Source organism: Asterias rubens, chromosome 1 (genome assembly GCF_902459465.1).
Source record: "Asterias rubens chromosome 1, eAstRub1.3, whole genome shotgun sequence".
Taxonomy (NCBI): Eukaryota; Metazoa; Echinodermata; class Asteroidea; order Forcipulatida; family Asteriidae; genus Asterias; species Asterias rubens.
In genome coordinates this window covers 32600307-32625835 of record NC_047062.1, presented here as the reverse complement: position 1 = coordinate 32625835, position 25529 = coordinate 32600307, and the positions used below count along the sequence as shown (strand labels likewise).

Below are 25529 nucleotides of genomic sequence, written 5' to 3'. Positions count from 1 at the left end.
TTGAGCGTATAATTACCATGTGAGTTATGCAAATTAGCAACGATCCAAATTTGTCTCACTCACCAACTCATACATTCATATGGGTATTTTTGACTTGTGTGTGGGTGTTTAATTTTACAACTGTTGACTTTTATCAACGGTTAGTTCACCACGGCAGTGAAGGCATCCTGCTTCATCAGAACCAATTCAGCACAGGATCTTTATCTTGATTATCATGGAAATTGTTTTTGGAGGGCCATCTCTGCCGATAATCCACTCTGAGTTGCTGATTGGGTTTGGTTCAATTAGAAAGTGCAAACAGTGGGGTTTGGGAGTACCAGATTAGTCGTTGAACTTCATCATTATCATCGTCATTAAGGCTGTGTTCATCCAGTGTAAGATGTAGCCCTCCTCATGTAGACGCCATTCATTTCTATTGCTTGCAGTTATTGTCCATTATTGTCCATTATTGCAGTTATTGTCCATTATTCTTGTTTTTCAACTATTATCTTTTCTTCGGGCAGTGTGTCCAGCCAATCTCCATTTAGCTTGTTTTAAAGCATTGAACGTATTGCAGTTATAATACTGACCTAATTATTTTCTCTCTCTACAGGTTGCATTGGTTTCTAAGTGGAGCTCGTAGCAGATATCAGACTTGGATGTATGGATAGCCCAGTGTGGTGAACACTCAAACAGGATTAGGTACCTCTAAATCCAAACCTCAGCTCCTCGCTATGGCCAGCTTTTCAGGGACTCCCCCAGCCAGCAGGGACCTAGCAGGGTACAGTTTGGTGTCACCCACCCCCGGTGATAACTACGACTACAATGACACCACCGAGACACCAACAAGTCGATGGTTCTTCGACGGACATTACTACGACCTGACGCAACTCAAGAGCGTGTATGTCATCATCATCATCCTATCTGTCTGTGTGATGGTAGTGGGGCTGGTTGGTAACGCTATGGTCATAGCTGTAGTGTGCCGTCACCGCACTATGAGAACTCCTACTAACTTCTATATCCTCAGCCTGGCACTAAGTGACTTCCTGGTCACTAGTTTCGTCATGCCACTCAAGTTGCTTGAGATGTCCACTGATGCAGACCTGAATCTACTCAGTGCTGCCATGTGCTCTACGTTGGGGTTCGTTCAGCCTTACTTTGTCTTCACGAGTATTTGGACCCTGGTTGCAATCTCGATAGACAGGTAAGACCAAATCCAATTCCTTATGCCAAAAAACAACAAATATTTTAAATGTTCACATTTTTGTACAGAATCATTACATGGTGCTACCCTTAAAGGAGTAGATCTCATAATTCAAACGTAGTCCCACATACCTTGCAGGAAAAAACTGTATGTTAAAAGCACCTTCAGATTCGATGAGTGAAGGAACTGACTGGGTTGATTTTATCTAATTTGGGGCTGAACAAAGTAAATTTGTGGACTACATTTGCCATTGCCAAGGCTAGCATTACAGGGAGTGCCCCACTCATGAACATGACATGGTACATTTTGGTGTTACCCACACCCAGTAATACACTCTCAAATGACACCACGACGAAAAACTATAATTTGAACCCCCCCCCCCGAAAGAAAACAAAATAATAATTCCTGGTCCGGGCCAGTTCACAACTTTGTTTTATGGTATAGGCATGTGTACGACTATATGATTGTATTTTTCTCCTGAAGACGAGCAGAGTATACTGTTCGAAACGTCGAGACCAAACCGGCACTTCTCAGAGCCAACACTCACACAAAAGTACACACGGTTGTACCCGCATATTTACCATTGATTTAAAGTTTCTTCCTATATATAGGATTGAAACAAACAGTGGGTTCAAATTACCAAACGCATACAACCCCTTTAAAGCACCACTACGATCTCAATAACTTGTATAAACTTAACAACCGAGAGGTAACGAACCCTGACACAAATCTGGGTTAGAGCCTGACACCAAAATAACGAGGTGAATACCGAGTCCCCATAGACAGCAACGAGGCGTTTCAAATCATACTCTAAGGCCGTTGTTTCTATCATTAAAACAAGAAGTCCTGGCCAGTTTAATCTCTTGGGCTATCCCATACAAGAATGGATGAAGGCGGCGTGTCTATGTCTCACAAAAGTGAAAAACCATGAAATGTAATGCATTATCGGGATGGATCGGGCACTCAAGGAATAAAGGGACTTGTAAAAATGGATGGAGAGAGAAGTGTTTAGAATTCATTGCTAAAAGTACCCTAGAGATGTTTCAATTACTACATATTGAGGTACCGGGACACAAGCCCACTGATCAACAATTGAATAATCACCAAACACCTTAGGATAGGAGACTTTAAATAATGGATACATCTTTTGAGTATTGTCGAACTCATTTCAGCAGAATCTACAAATCAATCACAGTTGCTACAAAATCATCACACATATGTAGTTTAAAGAGCACCCAAAACAGCACCACAAATAGAGATGTTCCCCTTGCCTATTGTTAATGGTGGAGACTGAGACAAGTTCTTGAACGATCATCTTGAACGGCCATCACACATCATCCTGCAGACAATCAAAGTGTGCTGATCGAAACAATGAGTCATTAACCACCACTACTTTTCAGACCCAACACTACTTGAAAGAGATTACACATAGTGCTACCACAAACCTCTCTTGGTTTTCAAAATTATTTACAGACAGGCAGACTGCCAACATTGGATTGTAGCACATAGAGCGCCAGCACGTTATTCCGTAGGTCGTTGGTTCCACCACTATAAAATTGTGTTCGTTGTTCAACCCAGAATCATACTTTTCCAGTATTCAATCAACGTTTCCATGTAGAGGTTATATGGCGAACAGAACCGTGAGAAAATCAGAACTAGAATGGATTGGACTCTTGGGCCCTGCAAACGTGTTCTGAGCTAAGACGGGATGTGAGCACAAATTTAGAAAGAAATCTTCTTGAGGCATGTGTTCCTGAATGCATACAATGTGCCTTGAGCTGAAAAGAACAAAGGGGGAACACTGTGCTTTTCAACATGCACCCGATCAATGTGTTTCATTCTGATGAGTATAATGGGAGATACAGCGACCCTACGGCAATATTCATTCTCTATGATGTACATGGAAGTTACATTTCTCCGGGGTACAGTTAGAGAAGATCCTATCTATGAATGTGCGTTAAACATGCACCAAGGAGAGATGGGAATATTTGTTAGCAACATTGAGCTCGAAGCAAATTAATGCATTTATGACATTTTAACAAAGCCTAACGAGAAAAGCATATCGATAATGGGTTGTGCATCCAAACTAGTTGGTGTTATTTACAAAGTAGACAGAAGAAGATGTAAGTATGAATAATAACAGAAGTAATTATGAACTAGACATTTAGAGTTTGTGACCAAACTCTAAATGTCTAGTTCGGTTTCCGGGAGTAAAAAAACAAATATTGCACCTTGCTTTTTCTCAAGATTTGTATCAAATGATGAAAATTGCAAAAATTGTCAACAAACATGATGACGTCATCATGACGTCATTTCGAGTTTAAGAAGTTATTGTTCTTGACTAACAATGCACCAAGTTACACCTCAGTCGAACGTTTGGTTTTCGCTTAGAAGAGTGCAACTTTACAGAAGTAATTATGAACAAGAACAGATGGAAATGACAAATGGGTCTTAAAGGAACACGTTGCCTCGGATCGGACGAGTTGGTCTATGAAAAGCGTTTGAAACCGTTTGTTATGAAATGCATATGGTTAGAAAGATGTTTTAAAAGTAGAATATAATGATCCACACACGTATCACTCAAAATTGCACGGTTTTCATTTTACGTCGCGAACTAACACGGTCGGCCATTTATGGGAGTCAAATTTTTGATTCCCATAAATGTCCGAACGTGTTTGTCGACGAGGTAAAAGGAAAACCACGCAGTTTCTAGATCATTGTATTCTACTTTTACAACATCTTTCTTACCATACCGATTTTATAACAAACGGTTACAGAACGCTTTTCAAAGACCAACTCGACCGATCCAAGGCAACGTGTTCCTTTAAATACCATGTCTTACTTGATGTTCTCGGCGAGCACATCTGGTGTTGGAGTCCACTTGATATAATGTTCATGAAGCATCCTTATTAGGGTTGGGTTCCATCACTCACCACTGGATTAAGCTCCTTAATCTGATCTTATCAGTCTTCGTATTAAGACGAGCAGAGGAAACTAAGGACATATTCCCGAATGTACATATCGCCTTATCACATTGTCCATATCACTCACATCTAGTACACCATGTCAATTACACCATAGGCGTGGGCGTAACCTATGATGGTGGTGATGTAGCAATTCGACGTGTCGATAAGCATGCTCGGCTCATCGTCAGTAGAAATGAAACTCAATGACAGATTTCTAGAATTGCATTTCCACCATCTAAACAAATAGCATGCCCGAAATCTGGCAGAGAGTATCCCCGATGCTTCTAGGCCTATTCTCAAATCGAACTATTTTCGTGTTGTACCAAAGAGAAAGGACCGACCACGGGTCCTCTTTTTCTATGGTTGTGCCATCGAGAAAGGTTCTTTCTCCACGGCTGTACAGACGTCCCCTGAAAAACAGAAATCCGCTAAAGAATTTCTGAGATTCCAAGCACACAATAAAGACACAATGGGGGTGGGTCGGGGGTACACCATTCCCTATATCGGGCACCAATGACATTTGAAAGTTACAAGTGAGGTACACACTGCACACCATAATGACTTAAACGGGAAAGATAAAAGAAAAGGGAACACACAGACAACACCTAGGGAAAGCCAACAATGTTTCTCTACTAAAAATTCTGATTCCATGAAGACTCCTTTGTATCTATAGAAATACTTGGCATAACTCACAGTCGACCAAAGCGACTCGCTCTGATTTCAATGAAAGCGATCTGGGAGAATTGCTCAACCTCCTTTCATAAAAAGTGAATTCATCCTCATCTGCAAGTATGTTCTAAGAAACTGTCTCATTCCGAGGGCATTGCACCTTTGCTCTATTCAAAAGTAACCAAATCCTTAGGCCTTACGCGTATCAGTTGCAGCTGCTTGCGACAATATGATTATTAACCTCAAAGTTGAACCAATTTTGTACAATTCTGCACACCTTCGTTCGAGGATGGTATTCATCAATTGGCATTTTCCAGTTAGTGTTCCCAGAGCCATTCATAGACTCAATAAGCGGAAATGTTTGCGTCTTGTATGTTTGCTGGAATCTGTGGACGAATATAACACAGCTCTAACTACCCTTTGCTTGTTAAAAAGATGTTAAATTTGCATCAGTAATAATCAGCACCGAGCCGTGGAAAGAACCAAAGGGTAACTGGAAAGAGAACAAGAGGCCAGTTCGAAACAAACACAACCAATATTCATGCTTCAAAACAGAGTAAATGATTTCACAACTAAAGCAAGTTTGATATTGGACATTGGACATTCACATGGGTTTGTTCGGCAAAATCTACCCTGCATTTCGGTATTGGACATTGGCCATTGACACGTTTGTGCAAGTGATTGTCTACCTTCCAGATTAATATTGGACATTCAACATTCACATTATCATTACGAACGCTCTGTTAATGTGGTTGTAGAAGTTACATTAGGGACTTTTCGTTTTCAACGACGGATGGTTCTGCGACGGTAAAGATGACATTTGGCGTCATCTGCGCATGCGTCGGCTTTGAGGACGGTCGTCCCTCAATTTCTACGACAGTACTTGGGATGAATCTTCGTTGTGCTGAAAACGACAACGTTTAGCTGAACAACCGTCGCAGAACCATCCGTCGCCGAAAACGAAAAGTCCCTATTAACATGCAAGTAACCGACGAAAGTGTGATCAACACTATTGGAATTTGCACAGTCGGTTAGCATCAGTTCTGCGAACTATAGCAATGAAGCTGTATACATCATTGATAGACTAATTCATTAAATTCGCCCTTTCTCCTTTGAGTTGCACTAAACCTAATTTGACTTATTAATGGTTTATGTTTTCGAGTAGAGTAGTTAATCATGCAAAGTGTCAACGTCTGACTGGTATTTACTCTTCATGTTTGACGACTACAAAGAAACATCAGCGACTGGAATTCCCCTGGTACTTAGTAACCTGAAACAGTGAATAGCCATTTACTGTTTGTTTGTACTAATTAAGCCCCACTTTGCTTCTGCACAAGTACTGACGTTCACATACAACTTGATCTATCGATTAAAAAGTCTTCCATCCACTTCTGATAAAATTATTAAACTTTGAAAAACAATATACATTCAATGGGGTGCCATCCTTGTGCTGCCTTCTGACACAGAACTACTGACAACAGTATTGCATTGGGGTTGTTATTGTCATCACTATTCTCATCATCATTTAAAAATGTTATCACAAGTTTTTAAATGCAAGTTCGGCCATACAAGACTAAAAGTCATTATTGGTTAGGGGCTACAATAAGACAACCGAGTGGATAAGAACATAGAACTCAAGCTCTGTTGTTTCTGATCAGCAGAGTGTGGGTTCGAGTCCCGGTGTTGACACTGATGCCCTAAGCAGGACACTTTACCAGTATTGCTGCGTCCTTCGGATGGGACGTAGAGCCGTTAGTCCCGTGTGCTGCGCTTAAGCGCGTAAAAGAACCCAGTACACTTATTGCAAAGCGAAGGGATTCTTCCGGCTGTTTTTGGACTTGATTGGCAGCATATTGTGCCACCTTCTAAACCATTACACGGTGCATGCTATGTAAAGGGAAAAGGTCTTCCTTGAGACACATTTTTCTCAAAATGTTTTCATCAGAGATGTTTTGGATGTTGACAAATTTCGCACCAAGTGGGGTTATCGAATACAAGGGCAATTTACACCACTTTAACATGAGGTTACAGACCGGTAATTTCCCCCCACTCACATGCACAAGGACTCTATTGGAAAACGAGTGGGCCTACATCACAAATTCAATTGGCCATTTCCCTCCCTCTCTAAATATGAATGCTACTGGTTTGCGCATAAACATTATTTGGAAGATTTGCTCTTGGCAAACGTTGGTTTTTTTGTAACACCCACACAACATCTCCAATTACATCTTGCTTAAAACTCTCTTTTTAATCAACGAGGAATGGCAGCGAATTTACCGCGTCTTGGTTAGCTGCAACATGTTTGCTTAAAACTCTTCAAATTAATCAGAGAAACGTAATTGGAAATGTTGGCAGAACGGTTGCCACCAGCAACACTTTGAATCTAGAAGTGGCACAACATCGGTTATACGGTACTAACTTTGTTTGCAAAAGTAATGAGTTGATCGTGAACGTGAAAACGTTCGTTCTATTTAAGGTAGGCCTATGTATAGCAGTGGTTTTATTGACAACTTTGTGCCACTTTTGTAGACTTTGTGGTGGACTGTGATATACTTTTTGACGTACGGCAGTACTTGACCTACATCTGGGTCAAAATTGACACAGATTCCATTGGTTTTTATATAGACGTGTAATTTCAGGGGCGGATCCATATAATCATTAAGGGGGAGGGGCTATTAATAATTTACCAGGGGAAGAGTAGGGAGAGGGGGTGTATTGGTGAATATGAATACAATGTTCCATTGCAGATGTTTGATGGACTTACACGCACTACACATCTGGGTATCATACTTCCATACTTCGGGAATCCACAGACGGAACTTCTCCGGAGGCTCCGGTAAGTTCCGGCGGTGTTCCGGAGCGTAACCACGCCGTCAGATTGTCTGATTTCACGGCCTCGTTTCGGTGCATTTGCCTCAAATTATTCAGCCTCATTTAACAATATGAAGAACAACACATCAAGATAAGCGTCATTTAACCGGATAAAATATAGAACACCCCATCGTAAAATTAAATTGATTTTTTGGGGGCCTGTACACGGATATGTTGTTCACACAGCACTTTTATTATCATGCGTGTTTTGTCTGGCATGTATGACACCATTCAATCCCCTTTCACACAAGACAATTCTTCCAGGGGATTTCTAGAAGGAAGAAAAAGTGAATTGCTGACCCCGGCAAACTCCTGTCTCACCCCATGCATCATTTGTCTTTGCAAAAAAATACAAATAAAATAAAAAACAAATCGAAAATCTTTGCAAAGTAATAGTTACCGTTGAAACACAAGCTTAAGAAATAATCGGTTTTTTTTTCCCATTAGCGGATGCAAGCAGGATTACCATGCTAACATGCGTGAAAGCATAGACTGTCATTTAGATATTGCCATTCATTTTTAAGAGTGATTACAAAACCATGTTACATTCCCTTTAATTTAGGCACACAAATTCCATTTCAGCTCTATATATCTTTAATCCCATATTTGCTATACCCTAATCTACGTACTAAACCTAAATCGGTGTTTGCGGTGTTTTAATAATGTGGCAAATCATTAATATTTGACTTCATTCGGTGTGAAAAAAAGCATGTGGATGTTCAATTATTCGCCGAGAGTAAATTGGTTTTGCTCTGTTCCATTAGGCTATCAATTGCCAGAGGAAATAGGGCGGAATGAATCGCTTTTTCAACGACAAGGCCAAACAAAAGGCGGGTAGGCCTATGAGGTTACGAGGGTGCCGGGCCAAACGCCCTATCGCCCGGGAGCCTTCTTTGCCAACGCCGCCCACTTACTCAACACCTATTTATCGATTTCACAGACAAAGCTTTTTATATTTTATACTTTTCTTATAAAGCCAGCATATCGATCACAGAGTTATTGTTTCGGCGAGCTGGGTTTGCTTTTGGAGTCTGGTATTTTTATAAATCGAACTTGCTTTTCGCTGGAACTATTGAAAACTGAAGTTTCATTGAGTGGCTTAGCTATAGTAAAAACCAAAAGGGCAGGAATATGTGTTGCCTTGTATATATATTGTGGGCCTTAAAAGACGGGTATGTGGCACCTAAACAAAGCCGTCGAAGAACATGTTAGCCCAAGCTACGTACTTCCAAACCCAGTCTATCGGTTGTTTCCCAACTCGACCTACTTAATTTACTATCGGTCATCGGTATGCCAACTCGACCTAGCTTATTTACTACGGGTTATCGGTATGTCAACTCGACCTACTTAATTTACTGCGTGCGCTATTCACGATTCCGTCCGAAGGTGATTGTTGAACGAAGTAATCGATCAATGTCATCCGGGACTCGCCCATAAGTCAGGCATAAAGACCTGTGGAATCGATCCCAATAATACCAAGGGCGGTTTATTGGAGTCGAAAGGGCGCACTTTTATCTCTTATGCATCCCTAGACTTAATTAAATCTCAGAAATGTCTTCACTGAAAAACCAGCTGGACGGAGCGAGAATGCAATCAAAGGTTTTACTGGTGCATGAAACCAGAAATCAGGGGGCAATAATCTTTTTCAAACACGCGGTCCAGTTTTGACCAAAATGATTATTATGGAAGTTAGGTTCAGCCGCCCTTCTTCCAAGCACACAAAATTGCGTCACAATCTCTCCAGTCCCGGCGGCTCGATGATTTCTTTAAGGGTCATGTCATACGGCAATCTCATAGAAGAAAGGGCATTTAAATTGTAATGTTCTCGGGAATTCTAGGTAATCGTAAGACAGTGTTTGAAAAATTACTTGGGGAACTTACCAAAGTGGTCTTGTGGAATGCACTAAAGTTGGTTGCCTTGCTCCCGATTGTCTGCAACAGTTGGCTTATGTAACAGCTCAAATCTTTATTGTCCAATCTTTAAAATTAAAATAAAAAGGAAAATTACATGTCTAGAAAAAGAAAAACAAAGCTCCAGAATGGGACCGTTAACACGTTAAACAAATAAATATATAGACTAGGAGTTAAGACAACAACAATATTTAAGACAGTGAAGTACATCATATAAATTGCCAAGTGTAAACACCTCAGAACACAACCCCGCATCGTGATTGGAGACACAAAAAACAAGGCCCTAATACAGGTGGCAAAATATCGAATATCAAATGAAAACTCTTTATAATGCACACACTCCATGTTGACCGTCCAGTTTCGGTAGCCCTGATTTCTTAATCGTTTAATCCCAAATTACTGGCTACCTCAGTACGGAAGTCTTTTTGGCAAATTGAAATGCCATTATTGAAGCTAGTATGCGACTTCTACCAGTTGTTTGGTTGTGTATTTGTCAACCCCTATGACACAAAGAGGAAGAGCAGGCAAAACAGTTTTGCTATTAACTTTAAAACAAGAATCTCAAGCTGTGTCTTTTCGTCTCGCAGCAACCGTTGAATTTATTTCGATTAGTGAGGAACAAGATGGAAAATTCAACGCTCGATGTCTCAAGACACGGCTTGAGAAAAGGCTATATTTATCTAATAGGTTGACAGTAATAGTTAATATGTATGGTTTTGCATTGGAAATCAATTCAATACGGACCTGTCGCCGTGTACGGTAAAGTAAAACTACGTGTTTAACCTGGCCGTCGTTTAGGCTATTTTGTAAATGCCAAGATGGGATTTGACTATGTAGACATCTTGGGCCAATTCATAGTGCCGCTTACACGGTAAGCAAATGTTTGTGAAAAATAAGCAGAAACATATTTTGCTTAATCTTGAACGTATTTCACAGGTAGCAAGACAATTGAGCGTGGACCAAGGAACAGGTCCACATTAATAAGGACTCGAAGCACCATGTGGACTGACACACGCCCACACAGTGTGTTTGTACAGTGCCGAAGAATAGGATTTTCATTCAGTGTAGGCCTACAGAACAAGGGAATGTCCACAGAGTGACAGCAACACAATGTAAAGGCCCGGTCACACAGGCCCCAATAACGAGAACGAAAACGAGAACGATAACAATGCATGCCCTCGATTGGTTGAATTGCTCCACGCAGAATACACACACACTTATTCAACCAATCGAGGGCGTGCAAGTTGGAGGAAATTGTTTAACAGTAGCCAAGGCACTTTTGAGGGTTCACAAACCTGATTTCTTTTTTAAAACTAGTGTATATTCGATTCAACAATGACAACAATTTTTAACCAATTTAATGTCCGACGAATCCAATTTATTAGTTTGCTTATTTAAACAAAACTATTTATACAGGACACATAAATTACAATGAAAATGGAGAGAACAATAAAACTGGAGAAACAAGCAAGATGCCAAATAGAGGAGGCATTCTAGACAAGCACCAACACAAGACATTTAGCTTAGGAACAACATAACCAGCATGCCTGGCAGGTATGTACGCTTCGTTTTGGAAAGGGCAATGGCACCAAGGCATCATCTCCCTGGAAAACGGCACCCTATGAGGAATTTGTAAATCTGTACTGAAACATTTCTAGGGCACCAAGGCAATGACCAGGGAGCATGGAGGCAATCGCCTTCGTTGCTTCCGTGAAGTATCAGGTCTGGCCGTGTATTGAAGTCGTTACTATCGAAACGCATACAAACCCTGCACACCAACATACTAAGACTATCAGTGTAAATGTATTGATGGGACCAAGAGCAAAGCCTTGAGGGATATCGAGTTGGAACACTGTACAAGCTCAGAAAGTTTCTTCTGACAAACAATATTATTGTACATCTTATCGAATTGTGAGAATAATTGTATAAAAACCTCCGCTCATATCGAGCTCTGTGGATACACACACGATTCCATTTTCTTTCTTGCAAGAAAATTCAAAGAAGAAACCAAGGAGGTTTTGTGAACTGCGAGAGACCCATCAAAAAAGGATCTGAGACGAAAACCATAAATCATAGTTCTCTAACCATGGACACCAAGTAACTGATACCAAGGTGTAATACTACCCTGGCCTATATTTTTTACCGATTGTATTCCGGGCACGATCTTCCGTTGTCTCTTTTGTCGTGTTACCCAATTGAAAAGGCTACAAAAAGGTGGTACATGATGAATAAAATCACAACTAAGTATTTTTGATTGGGGAATTTTTTCAACCTTCGTTTTTTTTCTGCAAATGCAAAACAGGTTGTGAGTTGGATCCAGTTCATTTAGTCACACTACGGCACGGTTAAAGACACTGGACATGTTTGGTATACTCGAAATATTATTGTTAGCATAAAACTTACTTGCTAACAAGCATTGGAGAGCTATTGCGATTAAAAAACATTGCGAGAAGTGGCTCCCTCTGATGTAACGTAGTTTTTGAGAAAGAAGTAATTTCTCACACAAATATTAAAACAAAAGACTTCAGGCCTGAAGCCCTTTCAGGCATCTGAAAGCACACGTTATTTGTTTTCTCTCATTGCAACTTCGATGACCAATTGAGTAAAAAAATTCACACATTTGTTATTTTATACATAAATTTATATTGAAACACACCAAGTGAGAAACTGGTCTTTGACAATTACCAAACGTGTCCAGTGCCTTTAAGCGTGTAACATGATCAATGGCACTTGATTACTGGCCGGAAGTTCCAATTTACAATCAACCTAAAAATTGACGGAACTAATTTTATGTACGGACACGTTGTTGAAGCGCGAAGAGTATTTTTGTTGTCGTTAAGAGGTATCAAGTGTGAGAAATGAATGGCAATTTTGGTTCACATCAGCACAACCTGCACAAACAAAGTGATGCACTTTAGAATTAACCGGTTTAATTGGTGAAAGAGGACACACCGCTTCTACAGGCTTTAGCAATTTGATATGCGCTTCCAAATCATTTGTCGCAAGAATTGTATGTGTCATCATTGGAGTTTGAACTTGACGTTTCGCCATGGGGCGTCATCTTTGGAGGAAAACAAATGAATTTCAAACATTTCGGTTTTTTTCCCCCTTTGGTGTCTGAGATTTTGTCATCGTCTTTATACATTGGTATTGATATAGACATTCATGTATAGATTTGTAAGGTGAACCTTGCATGTCGATTTTGGATATTGGACATTCACGTAGGTTTGTGCAGTGAACGTCAAACTAAAACTTTACTGTCATTCTCTGCACACTGCAGGTTTCCTCAGGCAAGCATGTCACAGTGCAAGGCACTTTTGAGGGTCCCTCGGTAAACCACATATAGCCGATAATTTAACAGGTTACCTTTTATATTACAGAGATAGTAGAATTAATTACACAATGTGCAATCGAGTCCATGGTTATTGAACCATCAACAACAGTCAAAATCAACATAATGAGCCAAAATAAAATATTTAAGAGACACAATGTATCAGTGTATAAGGTAAAGTGCTAGTTATGCAGGGCGGGGTTTGACGCCGTCTGACGAGGGAGGGGACACTTTAGCTAGGCTCATAATGTTTAGCCATTATTTGCATAATTACGTGAGGTCTCGTCGAGTAATCAATGAAAGAGTAGCCGCTTGGGAATAGCAGTTAAAGCAGTCAGAGCTCAGTCAGAGCTCGTTAGGGTGCTCATTACGCAGTGTGATTACATTTACAGCATTATACTTACTGCATCTAACTGTCTATAAAGACAGTGATGGGAGATAAATGGAGGATGGACAATGCGTCCCCATCGGTACCCCATCCCCCGGGGGATGTCGCAGTCATTGTCCCCCTGTTGATTTCTCTGAACCAGGTCATTCTCGATGATGTTACGGAAGGCAACCGAGCCATGAATGGCCACGGAAAATCACCCATTACACTTTGTTCTTATCAGTGGCCCGACCACACTTTACTTTTGTACAGTGTTTTTCAAGTTTTCTATTACACTGTTTTGAAAAGAAAAAGAGGAAATCAGCCGATGAGCTGAAAAGTTGCATGCCTGGTTATACCATGGAAGATGGAGATTCCTCCATGGTTATATAACATGCCCAATTTGGGGCAGAGTGTACCCCCAAGTTCCCATACTCTAACACACTAGTTGTAAAACCACACCCTAAAGTCATCTTAGAAATCTGGAGATTCCAAGCACACAATCAATACACCATGTGGATGGGGTACCATCGTGCCTAGTTTAGCGCACCAAATGTATAAGGTCATCCTCACCAGTACTAACTAACTGTTGTGGATATCGGCGAGCTCATCTGCAAACAATTTCCAACCTGGCATTTATAGCGATGCATTTTGTTGCAAAGAAGTTTACGTGCAAAATTAGAGTGGGACTCTAAAAACACCTGCCCACTATTTAAAAGCAGTACACCCCCTCTCTCCTCCAGATCTGAAACAGGCGTTACCGAATTTAGAAATTGAAGTATTAGGCCGTGCACAAATCAAGCAAGCTTGGCTATGCCTGCGACTATCTGTACTGCGGGGGAACGTCGACTAAAAGGGACTTTTCAACGATCACGCCTAAGCTGTCTGTGCTGACACGGGTTAAGAACTGTGTCCTCGCAACACAATACTTGCCTCCGATTGCCCCAATCGCTGCCAGAGGTAAAACGTGTTGTTTCTGAAAAACAGAAATGTTGCAGACCGGTATTGGATAAGCTACAAGCAATGTATAAGAGGGTCTCCTGTCTAATTGCTCAAGAGGTGTTGACCCAGTAAAACGTTACTCTAAGTTATTAACGGTGCTTCGCCGATTGTACACTGGACAAATTATTCAAGACCAATATAATGATGACGGTAGTTTGTGAGCAGGATGGACCCATGCAGGGTATTTACATTGACAATATTAGTACTTGGTTGTTATAGTGCTTTATCATACCCCCAGGGATTAACGTTTTTGAAGTATTACACCTATTCCTTTATAGCACCATGTGATGGTTTACAAGGTAGTTGCTGTGGCACAATGCGCTGTCGATCAGAACAGGAACACCGGGGCAAACCCCTTCTCTTTTCGATAAGTTATGACCTTTAACGTACATTACACAATACACGGGACCTACAGCTTTACGACCCATCCGAAGGACGCAGCACGGTTAAACAGTTAAATTAGCAAATTATATTTATACAAGATATATAATCATGATTATGACATTGTTCACTTTATTGTTATACGAGAGGTTGATGTGAGAATATTCCCCGTGGGTTTTCTGACGGTCTCAAACTTGACCACAAGTTCGCATCTTGTAAAGTTTGCACTACCCTCAGTAGATTTTTTGAAGATTAACGTTTTTTCCACTTCTCCTTCCACTTCTCCATGTAGATACCTGGTCATCATCCACCCCCTACGGTCTCGCTCCTTCAACACCCGGGCCAGAGCCTCCCGCAACGTGGCCGCAATCTGGGTGGTACCCTTCCTGGTCCTCGCCCCGTACTTCTACCCCCATCTCACCTCCAGCTACCGTATGTCCAGCCAACTCGGCGTCATCCGCCGGACGATATGCCACTCAGACCTACCACACGAGTTCATGAAATGGTACGCCGTGATCGAGTTCGCCGTGCTACTCCTCGTGCCCGTTGGGCTGCTGTGCTTCACGTGCTTCTCCATCGCGGGGAGGCTGTTCCGATTGACGGAGGATGAAAAGATGCTCAAGACGTCGTTGAGAAAAGAGGAGGCGAGTCGAAGGAAGGTAAATAAGAAACGCACCCGTAGGGCGTGGTTCACACCCACTGGAAAAATTGCTCACATAGTCAAATATGGTTATCATCAAAGGCTTCATGAAAAAAGAGAATTTTACACGGTGTGTGTTTTCAACCATACCGATGGAGGACCTCGGTAATCAAAAAAATGCCTAAAAAGAAGAGGCGAGTAGAAGGAAGATAATAAAAACGCATCCGTAGGGGCACACCCCTTGGAAAACAATGCTTACATAGTCTTTTAGTCATCATGTCTAAACATGTCTGAAATTCTCATAATATGCAGCCGTGTTTAAACCCTCGGGTAGCTTTTCCTCTTTATGTTTATCCTCAGTGTGGTGTCTCTATGTGCTCATTGCACTTTATCTGTGTCGGTTCTGATGTGATCAACGAGTCCATCACAATTACTCATAAAAATTTGCTAAAACGGGTGATAATCATTTCGCAAAAGGTCCTTTATTTCTTCTACGTTTTTATACCATTACGTAGTTTCTGCAGTTTAATTCTCCTCAACGTAGTGTCTCATAATGATGTGCTCATTGCACTTTATCTGTCAATTCTGATGTGGCAAATGAGTCCATCACAATAATGCATGAAAATATTATAGACGGGTTGTATTTCTTATCAGCGCAAAAAGTACTGCAGCCGATTTCACGAAACGCTAGGATTAATCCTAACTCGAGTTATGACGAGTAACTCGTCCTGACTTAGGATGGGTTCAATGCGTTGGATACGAAACTTAGCTCGTCCTAAAGCCCTAGGATTAATCGTTAGGAAGAGTTTGGTGAAATCGACGGCAGGTGGATTTCACAAAGAGTTGGGACTAGTCTTATCTTGAGTTAGGACTAGTTACTTACATATGACGTCTTAAGTGTTTCTATAACCCTTAAAGAGTATTATAGTCCCCAGTCCCCGGAAAAAAACTCGTCCTCAGTCCTAAATTTACACCTAAGTAAGCATGAGTTTCGTGAAGTCGACGGTAGTCGGCCTTGCATCCTGTCTTTCAACCCCTATTACTTTCCATCGGATATTAACGCCTGGAAAATGAAAGTGTGTAAGTCCGGACGTTCCCTGCGGAAGAAATAACCTTCCATTTCAAAGAGTAAAAACTAGTTCATCTCTAGGCAAGCTACACTTTGGATTCGCGGTTAAAAAAGCTGCAATCCACGGAGGAATAGAAAGAAAAAATGGATCTCCTTGTATTTGTTGACTTATACAAACAAAGGTACAAAACACTAGCAGTACAGTGACGCAGTGGGGCAGACTGCTGTAGTTTTTTTAACGCTGCATATACGAAGTGTGGACCTGAGATGAGGTCCTCATATAGGGACTTGAAACACTATGTGTAATTTACAGTGTAATTTACAGTTTTGAAGAAAATGATTTTCATTACGTGTACACTACAAAGGAATGTCCACAGTGACTGCAACACAGAACTGTGTGTTTTGTGGTTGTATGTTGGGGGGGGGGGGTCGGTCATGAATAAGCGGCCTTTGTGATCATTACAAACTGCAATAACATCTTGGGAGAAAAAAAGTAAACACATTTATTTGAAAATATCTAGTGAGTACAATATTCTGAATATTGTTGTTGTTTGGATTGATACGAGCCACGGTGTCCTAACTCTCGGGTTACTAGATAGGCACGTCCGTTTTGTGAAATGTGACACTGAGACAATGTTTTGCTTTTCATCTGTTGCGAACATTTTGCCTCTGTCTTTGGAGTGCCACAGTCAGTTGGGCTTATTACAGCTCTGGAAGAAAGTGGGAGTTCAAGATTACTAAGTCAATAAATCAGAAACATTTATATAGCGACAAAATCAACAAAAATTGTTCAATGTTGTGGGAGAAATGCTTTTCGAGGATCCGTGTGGCTCTGTCTAAAAACAACAACGAAACTAATTCACTGAAGAGACAGTGTACGCCAGTAACACTCAAGCCTGGAATTTCATATCTGAGAGGGCAAGGCCGTTTTCGTTTTGCAAAGGGCACTCCCATTGGACAATCGTGTATGGAACCAATGGCACTTGGGCAAGACAAACCTTAAAGGGGCACCAGGGCATTTCAAAAATACTGACACGTCATGTAGTAAACTTCTTTAAACAAGAAATCCTTTTTGTTCTTTTGTTTTTTTGTAGGTTGCGAAGATGGTTCTGGTCGTCGTTTTCGCTTTTGTCATGTGCTGGGCGCCATTTTTTATCGTGACCTTGGTCAACTATTTCCTGAAGATCCTGAGCAATTCGAACTTTGTCTTCTGGCAGTCAGTCCTTCTGCTCTTTGGTTTCTCCAACTCCTGCATGAACCCAATCATCTACGCCTTCATGAGCCGTGCATTTAGGCGTGGTTTCCGGGGGATCATCGTCTGCTTCTGCCCTTGCACAAAGCCCTGTTTTAAGAACAGGGGCAAGTTCGGCAAACCACGGCCTAGTGTTACCATCATCTCGAGCGAGCCGGCTACCGAGGCGTGCCGTGTTGGGGGCGATAGCTGCCCGAGGGGTAAGCGACGCCGCGCGCCACCAGACCGCACCTCGCGTTGGAATAACACCCAGTACAGCGCGGTATCCGAGACTGAAGCCATTGACATGACTAGGTTACCAGGGAACAATGCAAATGGCGGTCCGTGTGATCACCACCACCACAACCGTCAACCTAAAACAAGTGAGGATTCATTCACAACCAGCATCCTCCCAACGGACAGTGGGTCCACCGGATCTCATAACCCGTCCTGGACAGCATCCAGTAGACCCTGCATCCGGGAGCAGGAGGAAGAGAAACCGGATCGCACTCTAATGAAACAAGATGACACGCCATTCGAAGACGTCACACTTGATGATGAGACTCAACAACGGAACATCGTCACTGACTGTAACCGGAACGCCCCGGATCACCCCATCAAGCATCACCACGAGCTGAAACAAGACACCGCGGAAGCTGGAAACAGACACGGAAAGCTCCCCATAATCCAGAACACTGAAGATAATTTCAGAATTGAAAACATTGGGGAATGAACATCGCTACACTAAATGAAGATGAGTTTCCTGACTATGCGTCCCCAATCGTCAGTGGGTTCGGACTGTTAATCCTGTCGGATCAAGACAGTGACACGGAACGGATCCGGAATCTACCGGATGTCTTTCAGTGTTGGGTTTTATTTATTGTAATCAAATATAAACGTGCACAAAAATTCGTAATTTTATGATTGTTCAGTACTAGCCATCACGTAGACATCGAACTTGCACATCGCTTTGTTGAAGAGAGAACGTCTGTTGATTTCAATATTTCAAATGACTTCTTTGAGTTGTTGTGAATATCGTACGATGAAGTTTAAACATTGAGACAGAGGTGTGAACTGTATTCACAGGCCTTTCTGATTGATACAGTGCAATCACCACAAGTTAGCTGGTTAAAGTTCCTCCAAAAGGACATGTATAGTAACCACGTATCATTACACAATACATTTAGCTTTTTAGTAACACCACGTATAGCTAAAAACATTGTTCTGCGAAACTGTGATCATCTTAAATATAATGCTTGAAATTTACAGTTGTGACGTATACATTACAAGTATACGTATAGGTTTCCGGACCTGAAATTCCATCTTTAAGAGGGCAAGACAATTTTCATTTTTCAATGGCACTTCCAACAAATCTTGAAGGCCATGGGATACTTTTGAAGGGGGCACCAACGCCATCATCAGGGGACGTCACCAAAAATGAGCGTTTTGTTTTAAACATTGGAATATACAACTTAAGAAGCGTTACTGGTCAGTAAAGCCTCCAGATTATTTTTTCCAAACACTTGCACGTTCTGTAAGGAGTTTTGCCACACAGGACAGCATGAAATTTAAGGATTTCTCCTCTTTGTATACGAAATGCTGTCAACTTGTCATGTAGTTAAATATAATCTTGTTTCTATTGACTTACAAGGCATGCTTACAAAAAATATGTATATTACTGTATATAAATGTCTATTTTGATTAACTATACACTCTTTAAAAAATTAGTTGGAATCAAGTTATAATAATTGTAAAAAACATTTTCAAATCGACTTATGATTAACATTGCATCTTAAAGTTTTAGGTCAGTATATGTGGGAGGGTGTTGGGTTCGAGTCCCACCCTTGTCCTCTAAATGTGTCACGACAAGGAGTACTTTAAAAACACACAATCCAAAGAACTAACAATAAAACTCAAACTATACACTCAAACTTTCAAAGTAGACTGACACTTGATATTGAGGGGTTTGAGGTAACTATGTTGTGGGAGGGTGGTGGGTTCGAGTCCCTCCCCGGTAGCTCTAATCGCTCCTCATCTCAGCATGTGTGTCATAATACGCTATACAGTACTTAACACACGCCCAACAACTAACAACAAAGAAACAATACATACATCAACTCTTTATAGTGTGCGACACTTAGTTAAGTTGTGTGGGTGCTTTCATTTTACTACCTTATGGAAACCGAGGACAAAACAAAAAAGGGAAAATAAAAGGACTCCATGGGGAAATTTTAAAGACCTGGGTGCTCCACAAGGAATTATGTGTACAAAGTCTAATGGGAAGATCTACAGTACAGGGACAATGGAAAGAACAATAGATGTCTCCACAGGGATGCAAAACAGGGAATGTGTGAAGCTGTTTGTTAAAGCCAGTGGACACTATTGGTAATTGTCAAAGACCGGTCTTCTCACTTGCTGTATCTCAACATATGCATAAAATAACAAACCTGTGAAAATTTGAGTTTGATTGGTCGTCGGAGTTGCGAGATAACTATGAAAGAAGAAAAAAAACACCCTTGTCACACGAAGTTGTGTGCTTTCATATGCTTGATTTCGAGACCTCAAATTCTAAACTTCTTTCTCGAAAACTACTCCACTTCAGAGGGAGCCGTTTCTCACAATGTCTTATACTACCATCCTCTCCCCATTACTCGTCACCAAGTATAAGGTTTTATGCTAATAATTATTTTGAGTAATTACCAATAGTGTCCACTGCCTTTAAAGGATCTGTCGACTCTTTTATTTATTGTATGTATTCGTTCAAATCGCTATGGTTATCAAACAAGAGGACACTCAAAGGTGACTAGAGCTGTGACCAATAAACCTTTAAAAAAAAAACACGCGTAAATGAGATGATGACGAAATACTAGATTTAGATATGGAAAACACAAAACCCAAGGCAGGATTCGCACCTGTCACCTTTCAAAGAGGTGAAAGGCTGTCCACCATACCCCATTACGGGGCACCAAATGAGCACGAGAGCTTCGCATTCTCCACCTGGGAATGGCACAACAATGGTTTGTATATAACCCGCATATTTGATTGCAGCAATCTGAAGTATAAATGTCACTTTGATTGTAGAAACATGTATATTTTAAACGAAGTATTTGTATAGGAGCAATAACAAGTGATTATTGGTTTTACTATATTAAGAACTATGTCAACCGTGTAAAATGTAATCTATTTAAACTATGAACGTGTATAGGTATGTGGAAAGCTAACGATTTGTTTAAAGAGAGCGTAATCGATATGTGATGTTTAGAAGACTTATGAGAGGGTGGTATGAGAGAATGCGATGTGTTGAAGGTCTGGTTTTAAAGGCACTGTACAACTTTGGTAATTGTCAAATACCAGTATTCTCACTTGGTGAATCCCAATGTATGTATAAAAATAACAAACCTGTTTGGGCTCAATGGTCATCGAATTTGCAAGAGAATAATGAAAGAAAAAACAACCGTGTTGCATAACTTCATGTGCTTACGATGCATAATAAAAGGCTTCATCAGCTGAAGTATTATATCACTTTAGTGAGAATTGACCTCTTTCTAAAAAAAACTACGTTACTTCAGAGGGACCCGTTTATCACAATGTTAATTTACTATCAACAGCCATCCAATGCTCGTTACCAAACACGTTTTTATGCTAACAATTTTTTTGAGTAATTACCAAGTGTCCAGGGGTTGATTTCACAAAGAGTTAGGACTAGTCTCATCTCGAGTTAGGAGCAGTTACTCGTCCTAACTTAGGACTATCCATGCAATTTGTATATCTCCTAGGACTAGTCCTAAGTTAGGACTAGTCCTGACTCTTTGTGGAATCCACCCCAGTGCCTTTAAAGGGAGTGTATACGTTCGCTGATTGGAGCCGACTGTTTGCTCACTCATGTACAGTTGTAGATAACTACAATTTAACTAATCCGTGAAAATTTTGTTTAAAAGAGGTGGTATTGTTTGTGAGATATTGCAGACAATCTGGAGCGGTTGTGTTCACGCAGGAACAAGAATCTGTAATTGGAATATACAATCTGAGAATTGTTACCGCGGTAACGCTTCCTTTTTTCAATTTGTGGGTAAACAAATTTGAAAGTTTCTCAAAATGCATTATCTTCGAATCTACTTGTTGTTGTTGTCGTTGTTTGTTATTATTATACCTATATTGATTACATTTGTTTTGTAAACAAAAAATGCTTGTATGAAAATATTGGCGCTATTAAGTTCGCGATTTGAATATTTGAGTATAGCATATTTTGGTGCTATATCACAATGAGATACGATCCACGAAATATTGTTATCATATTTATAAATTTATTTACTACGAAATGGATGTATGTTTATTGAAAAATTACAATAGGTATACATTGTTGTGGCTTGTATCCCACTGGATTTTTGCTTAGCAGAGAAATTCGTCAAGCAGTATTTTCAACTTTAAGAAAGTGGGCCCAGGCGGTCATATCGAGGCAAGAGGGAAATTAAGCTGGTACCTTCAATAGTCTTAGTGCAATAGTTGTCCGTGTAAACAAGGTGTCAGACTAGCAGTTGAAGTATATAATTCGTATTGGAAATAAGTCATTGTTTCGGAATCACATTTTGGATTGTAAAAAAAACGAACGTGTATTTGATGGTTGTACAAAATAAATGAGAAGAAAGTTTAGAGAAATATTAAATGCCAGTTTAATGTGTTTGGGTGTGTGTCAATGTTAAGACGCTGCATGATGTGTCTTGGTCTCACAGTTCATAATCTTACAGTGCAAGAAAAACAAATTCAGGTATAGACATTTAAAACCAACCAAGTTAGGGTCTGGGTTTGGTTCGAACATGGACCTTCTGACATGCTGCTTGTCCTATTTATGTGTCAGTGTGACCAAGAGTGACACAATGACACAGAAGCCTGATTACTGTCACATTTTTCAATCATTATGCTGAACATTCTATACTAAGGCACAGCATGCACAAAAAGCACAAAAAGTAGCTAAGCATAACAAAATTACGCTTACAAGAATAACAAAAACTCCCAAAAGTACCATGCTACAAGTACAATTTATGACTGGTATCCTGCTCATTTCTGTTAAGCAGAAAATTGTTATTCTGTGCTTAAGCAGCTCTGTCAATTTGGGCTCTGGACCTGGGGACAATTACAGAACTCGTGTCTCTCTGAGTCGAATGCATTATTTCCTATTTCAACTCCACATCTTCTCATCTTTCAGCAATTTTTTTTATTCCGAAATTGTGTTTTTGGTGACCTTGATCGATACAATGCTAATTATGCAAATATATTCATGAAAATGTCAAAGGGTACAAATCGATGCAACAATCTGTATATTATGTGATCCGACATCACCTTTAATAGTTCTATATTATCACTTCTGAAGATGCTCCTTTAGTGTGGTTTCTGGTTAATCCAATCAAACACCAATAATGTACAGAATGCAAAGGAATTCATTTCATACGCCTACCAGAATCCTCTTCACATCAATATTAGTTCATTTTTTTTGTATGAAATCTGCAGATGGAACATATCAATGGCGAGAGTCATCCCTCGTAAACATTCATTACATATCCTATAAATGCCTCATCGATCGATTGAAATACCAGTGGACAACTTGAGAATTAAATAAATGTGTGCACGTGAGTAGATCATTCAAACCGGGGATCTATAAGAGTCCACGGTTCAGGAAAGGTCCACAGTTGGAAAACGTGTACAAAACCAACGGTCGATGTTGCAAACAGAAGTATAAAATACCAGGCAAAAACTCGAAAATAAAAATAACTGTGTGCTATACCAAACTGCATTATGATATCATATGGTCAATGCATCTACACAGAACACAGTCAATTATCATACTGTCTGACTATTCAATATCATCCAGTTTGGTTTTGAAACGGACGAGCCGGAACGTTCGGACGGAACATTAATGACTCGAGGGTGATTACTGTTTTACATTCCGGTTAGAATGTTCACGGGTGACGTGATCGTGCATGTTAAGACGGTTAAGGGATTCAGGGGTTAATCATCTTGGGTGAGTGGAAAGCGGCGGTATAAAGGGCTGCACGTTGTAGGTGGGAGGTTGTTAATCAATGTGTATATAGTATCACATTTGTTGAGATGATTTTTCCTTGAGTGGAGGCAACTTGGCTGAATCCCACTTCGCCAAAATAACCCAGTGTCTAGTTGGTAAAAAACTGCTCTAGATGCAAAGGTCGTAGGTTCAAATCCCACCCGAGTAATACGCCTGTGATTGTTTTCACTGAACTCGGGAAAGTACTGAGTAGGCCCTATACAGTTTTAACACACGTCGGTGTAAGGGTTAAACACACAAATTAATATACTCAGTGTCGTATAAGCGCGACAAACAAAATGTTTCACATATTGGGGGGACTTGAACAACTATGTGGACTTACACACACATAGTGTTTTTGCAAAGTGTTGAAGGATGTTTCTCTGAAGTGAACAGAACCAAATGTCAAAAGATAAGTGTGTATGCATTCGGAGCTTTGCGTTCGCTGAGCTGAAACACCCGAGTGATGGTTTAGTCAGCGATACGTTGTTGGTGTTATGTACATAGCAGATACTTTTACCGTGGGGCTACATCTACTTTTGACTTTGACGTGTACAAGAAAGCGAGAGGGATTGATTTTAAAGTAGGTGTAGTTTGTTGCTTTCGGCGAGTGTTTTTTTTCTTTATTTCGAAGCGGGAGGAGTACCGACCTGTTGAAACTGAGGGCTGTTGCAAAAGGGGATAACTGGTTGTTTGGCAGATTCAGATGAATACGTCATTGCTTCGCCTTTTTGTACAAAACCAATCGGTAAAAAAATTCCAAATGTTGACGGACAAAATGAAATATTGAGTTTACTCTTGTCAATAGTTTTTGTTTTGTTTTGTTGGTCTTTTATTATCCAACTCACACGTTGAGCAGATCTCACCCAGAACAAACATGTATATAGACCTAGATGTACTAGTTTGTCAAAATGTTATTTGATCGGGTGTTGGGAAATGTTTAGTCTTTTCAGTTCCTTTCTTGGTGCTCTCAAAACTGATGCTGATTGTGTGGGTGTGCGTTTTATCGATCTGTTTATGAATGGGAGTAAGGAGGATGAATGTCTGAGATTCTGAAGATACTATGGTTCTTTATAAACTGCCAAACATTGTTGCCATGAACCTTGAGAAAAATAGCAATAACGAACACAATTTCATATCGTACCAAACGGGCACCAGACTTATTTAGTCTTCCCGCCTCGTTTTGATAACAATGCTTATATAAAAGAAACTAAGCCGCCATCTTGATTTTGATGAAACACGCATTTCTATTTAAGTACGTCATGAGTTGGAAACATTTTACCCGATGCGTTTACCTCCCTTTAACGTTTATTCGTATTCTAGCAACCATTACTCCCCCTAAAGTGCTTTTAATTCCCACGGTTTGGTTGAGCAGGCGTTGTAAGCAAACAAATTCGTCACCCACTTTTTTCAGTCTTCCTATCTTCCCGCCAATTTGAGTGTGTTTGTGATGACTGTTTACTGAATAGTGCAGTCACACCCTGACAATAAAGAGTGGACTATTGGCGATAGACAACTTGACAAGCCGAGGCTTTGTGGCTCCATCACTGCATGGTCCTATGGGACTTTTCAAACTGGAAAGATCTTAGCGGCCATTGTTGGCGCGCACAGCTCCGTCCTCGGTCTTATCTCAAGTTCCCGGCCAGCGGATGCCGTCTGAGAGATCATAAAAGAGGGTAAATCTCAGACCCCACTCACTCAAGAAGATATTGGCATCTTCAAAGTAGGGAATATTTCTCAAAAGAAGACTATAACAGATCATAAGGTGTGTCAATGAATAGATCACTTTATGTTATTCGAGATTTTTCATTCAGTTAATGTTTACGAGTCCATTTGAGTAAAAATTGTGTTAA

The 25529-nt window shown here is 40.5% G+C and overlaps 1 protein-coding gene across 1 annotated transcript; it reads left to right on the top strand.

Annotated features, from left to right (window-relative positions):
• Nucleotides 1-516: 516 nt before the first annotated feature.
• On the top strand, nt 517-20058 carry LOC117300722 (somatostatin receptor type 2-like). The gene is made up of 3 exons (XM_033784491.1): nt 517-1183; nt 14974-15340; nt 17485-20058. The coding sequence occupies exons 1-3, from the start codon at nt 714-716 to the stop codon at nt 18352-18354; spliced, it is 1707 nt and encodes a 568-aa protein (XP_033640382.1). The 5' UTR covers nt 517-713; the 3' UTR covers nt 18355-20058.
• Nucleotides 20059-25529: the final 5471 nt, after the last annotated feature.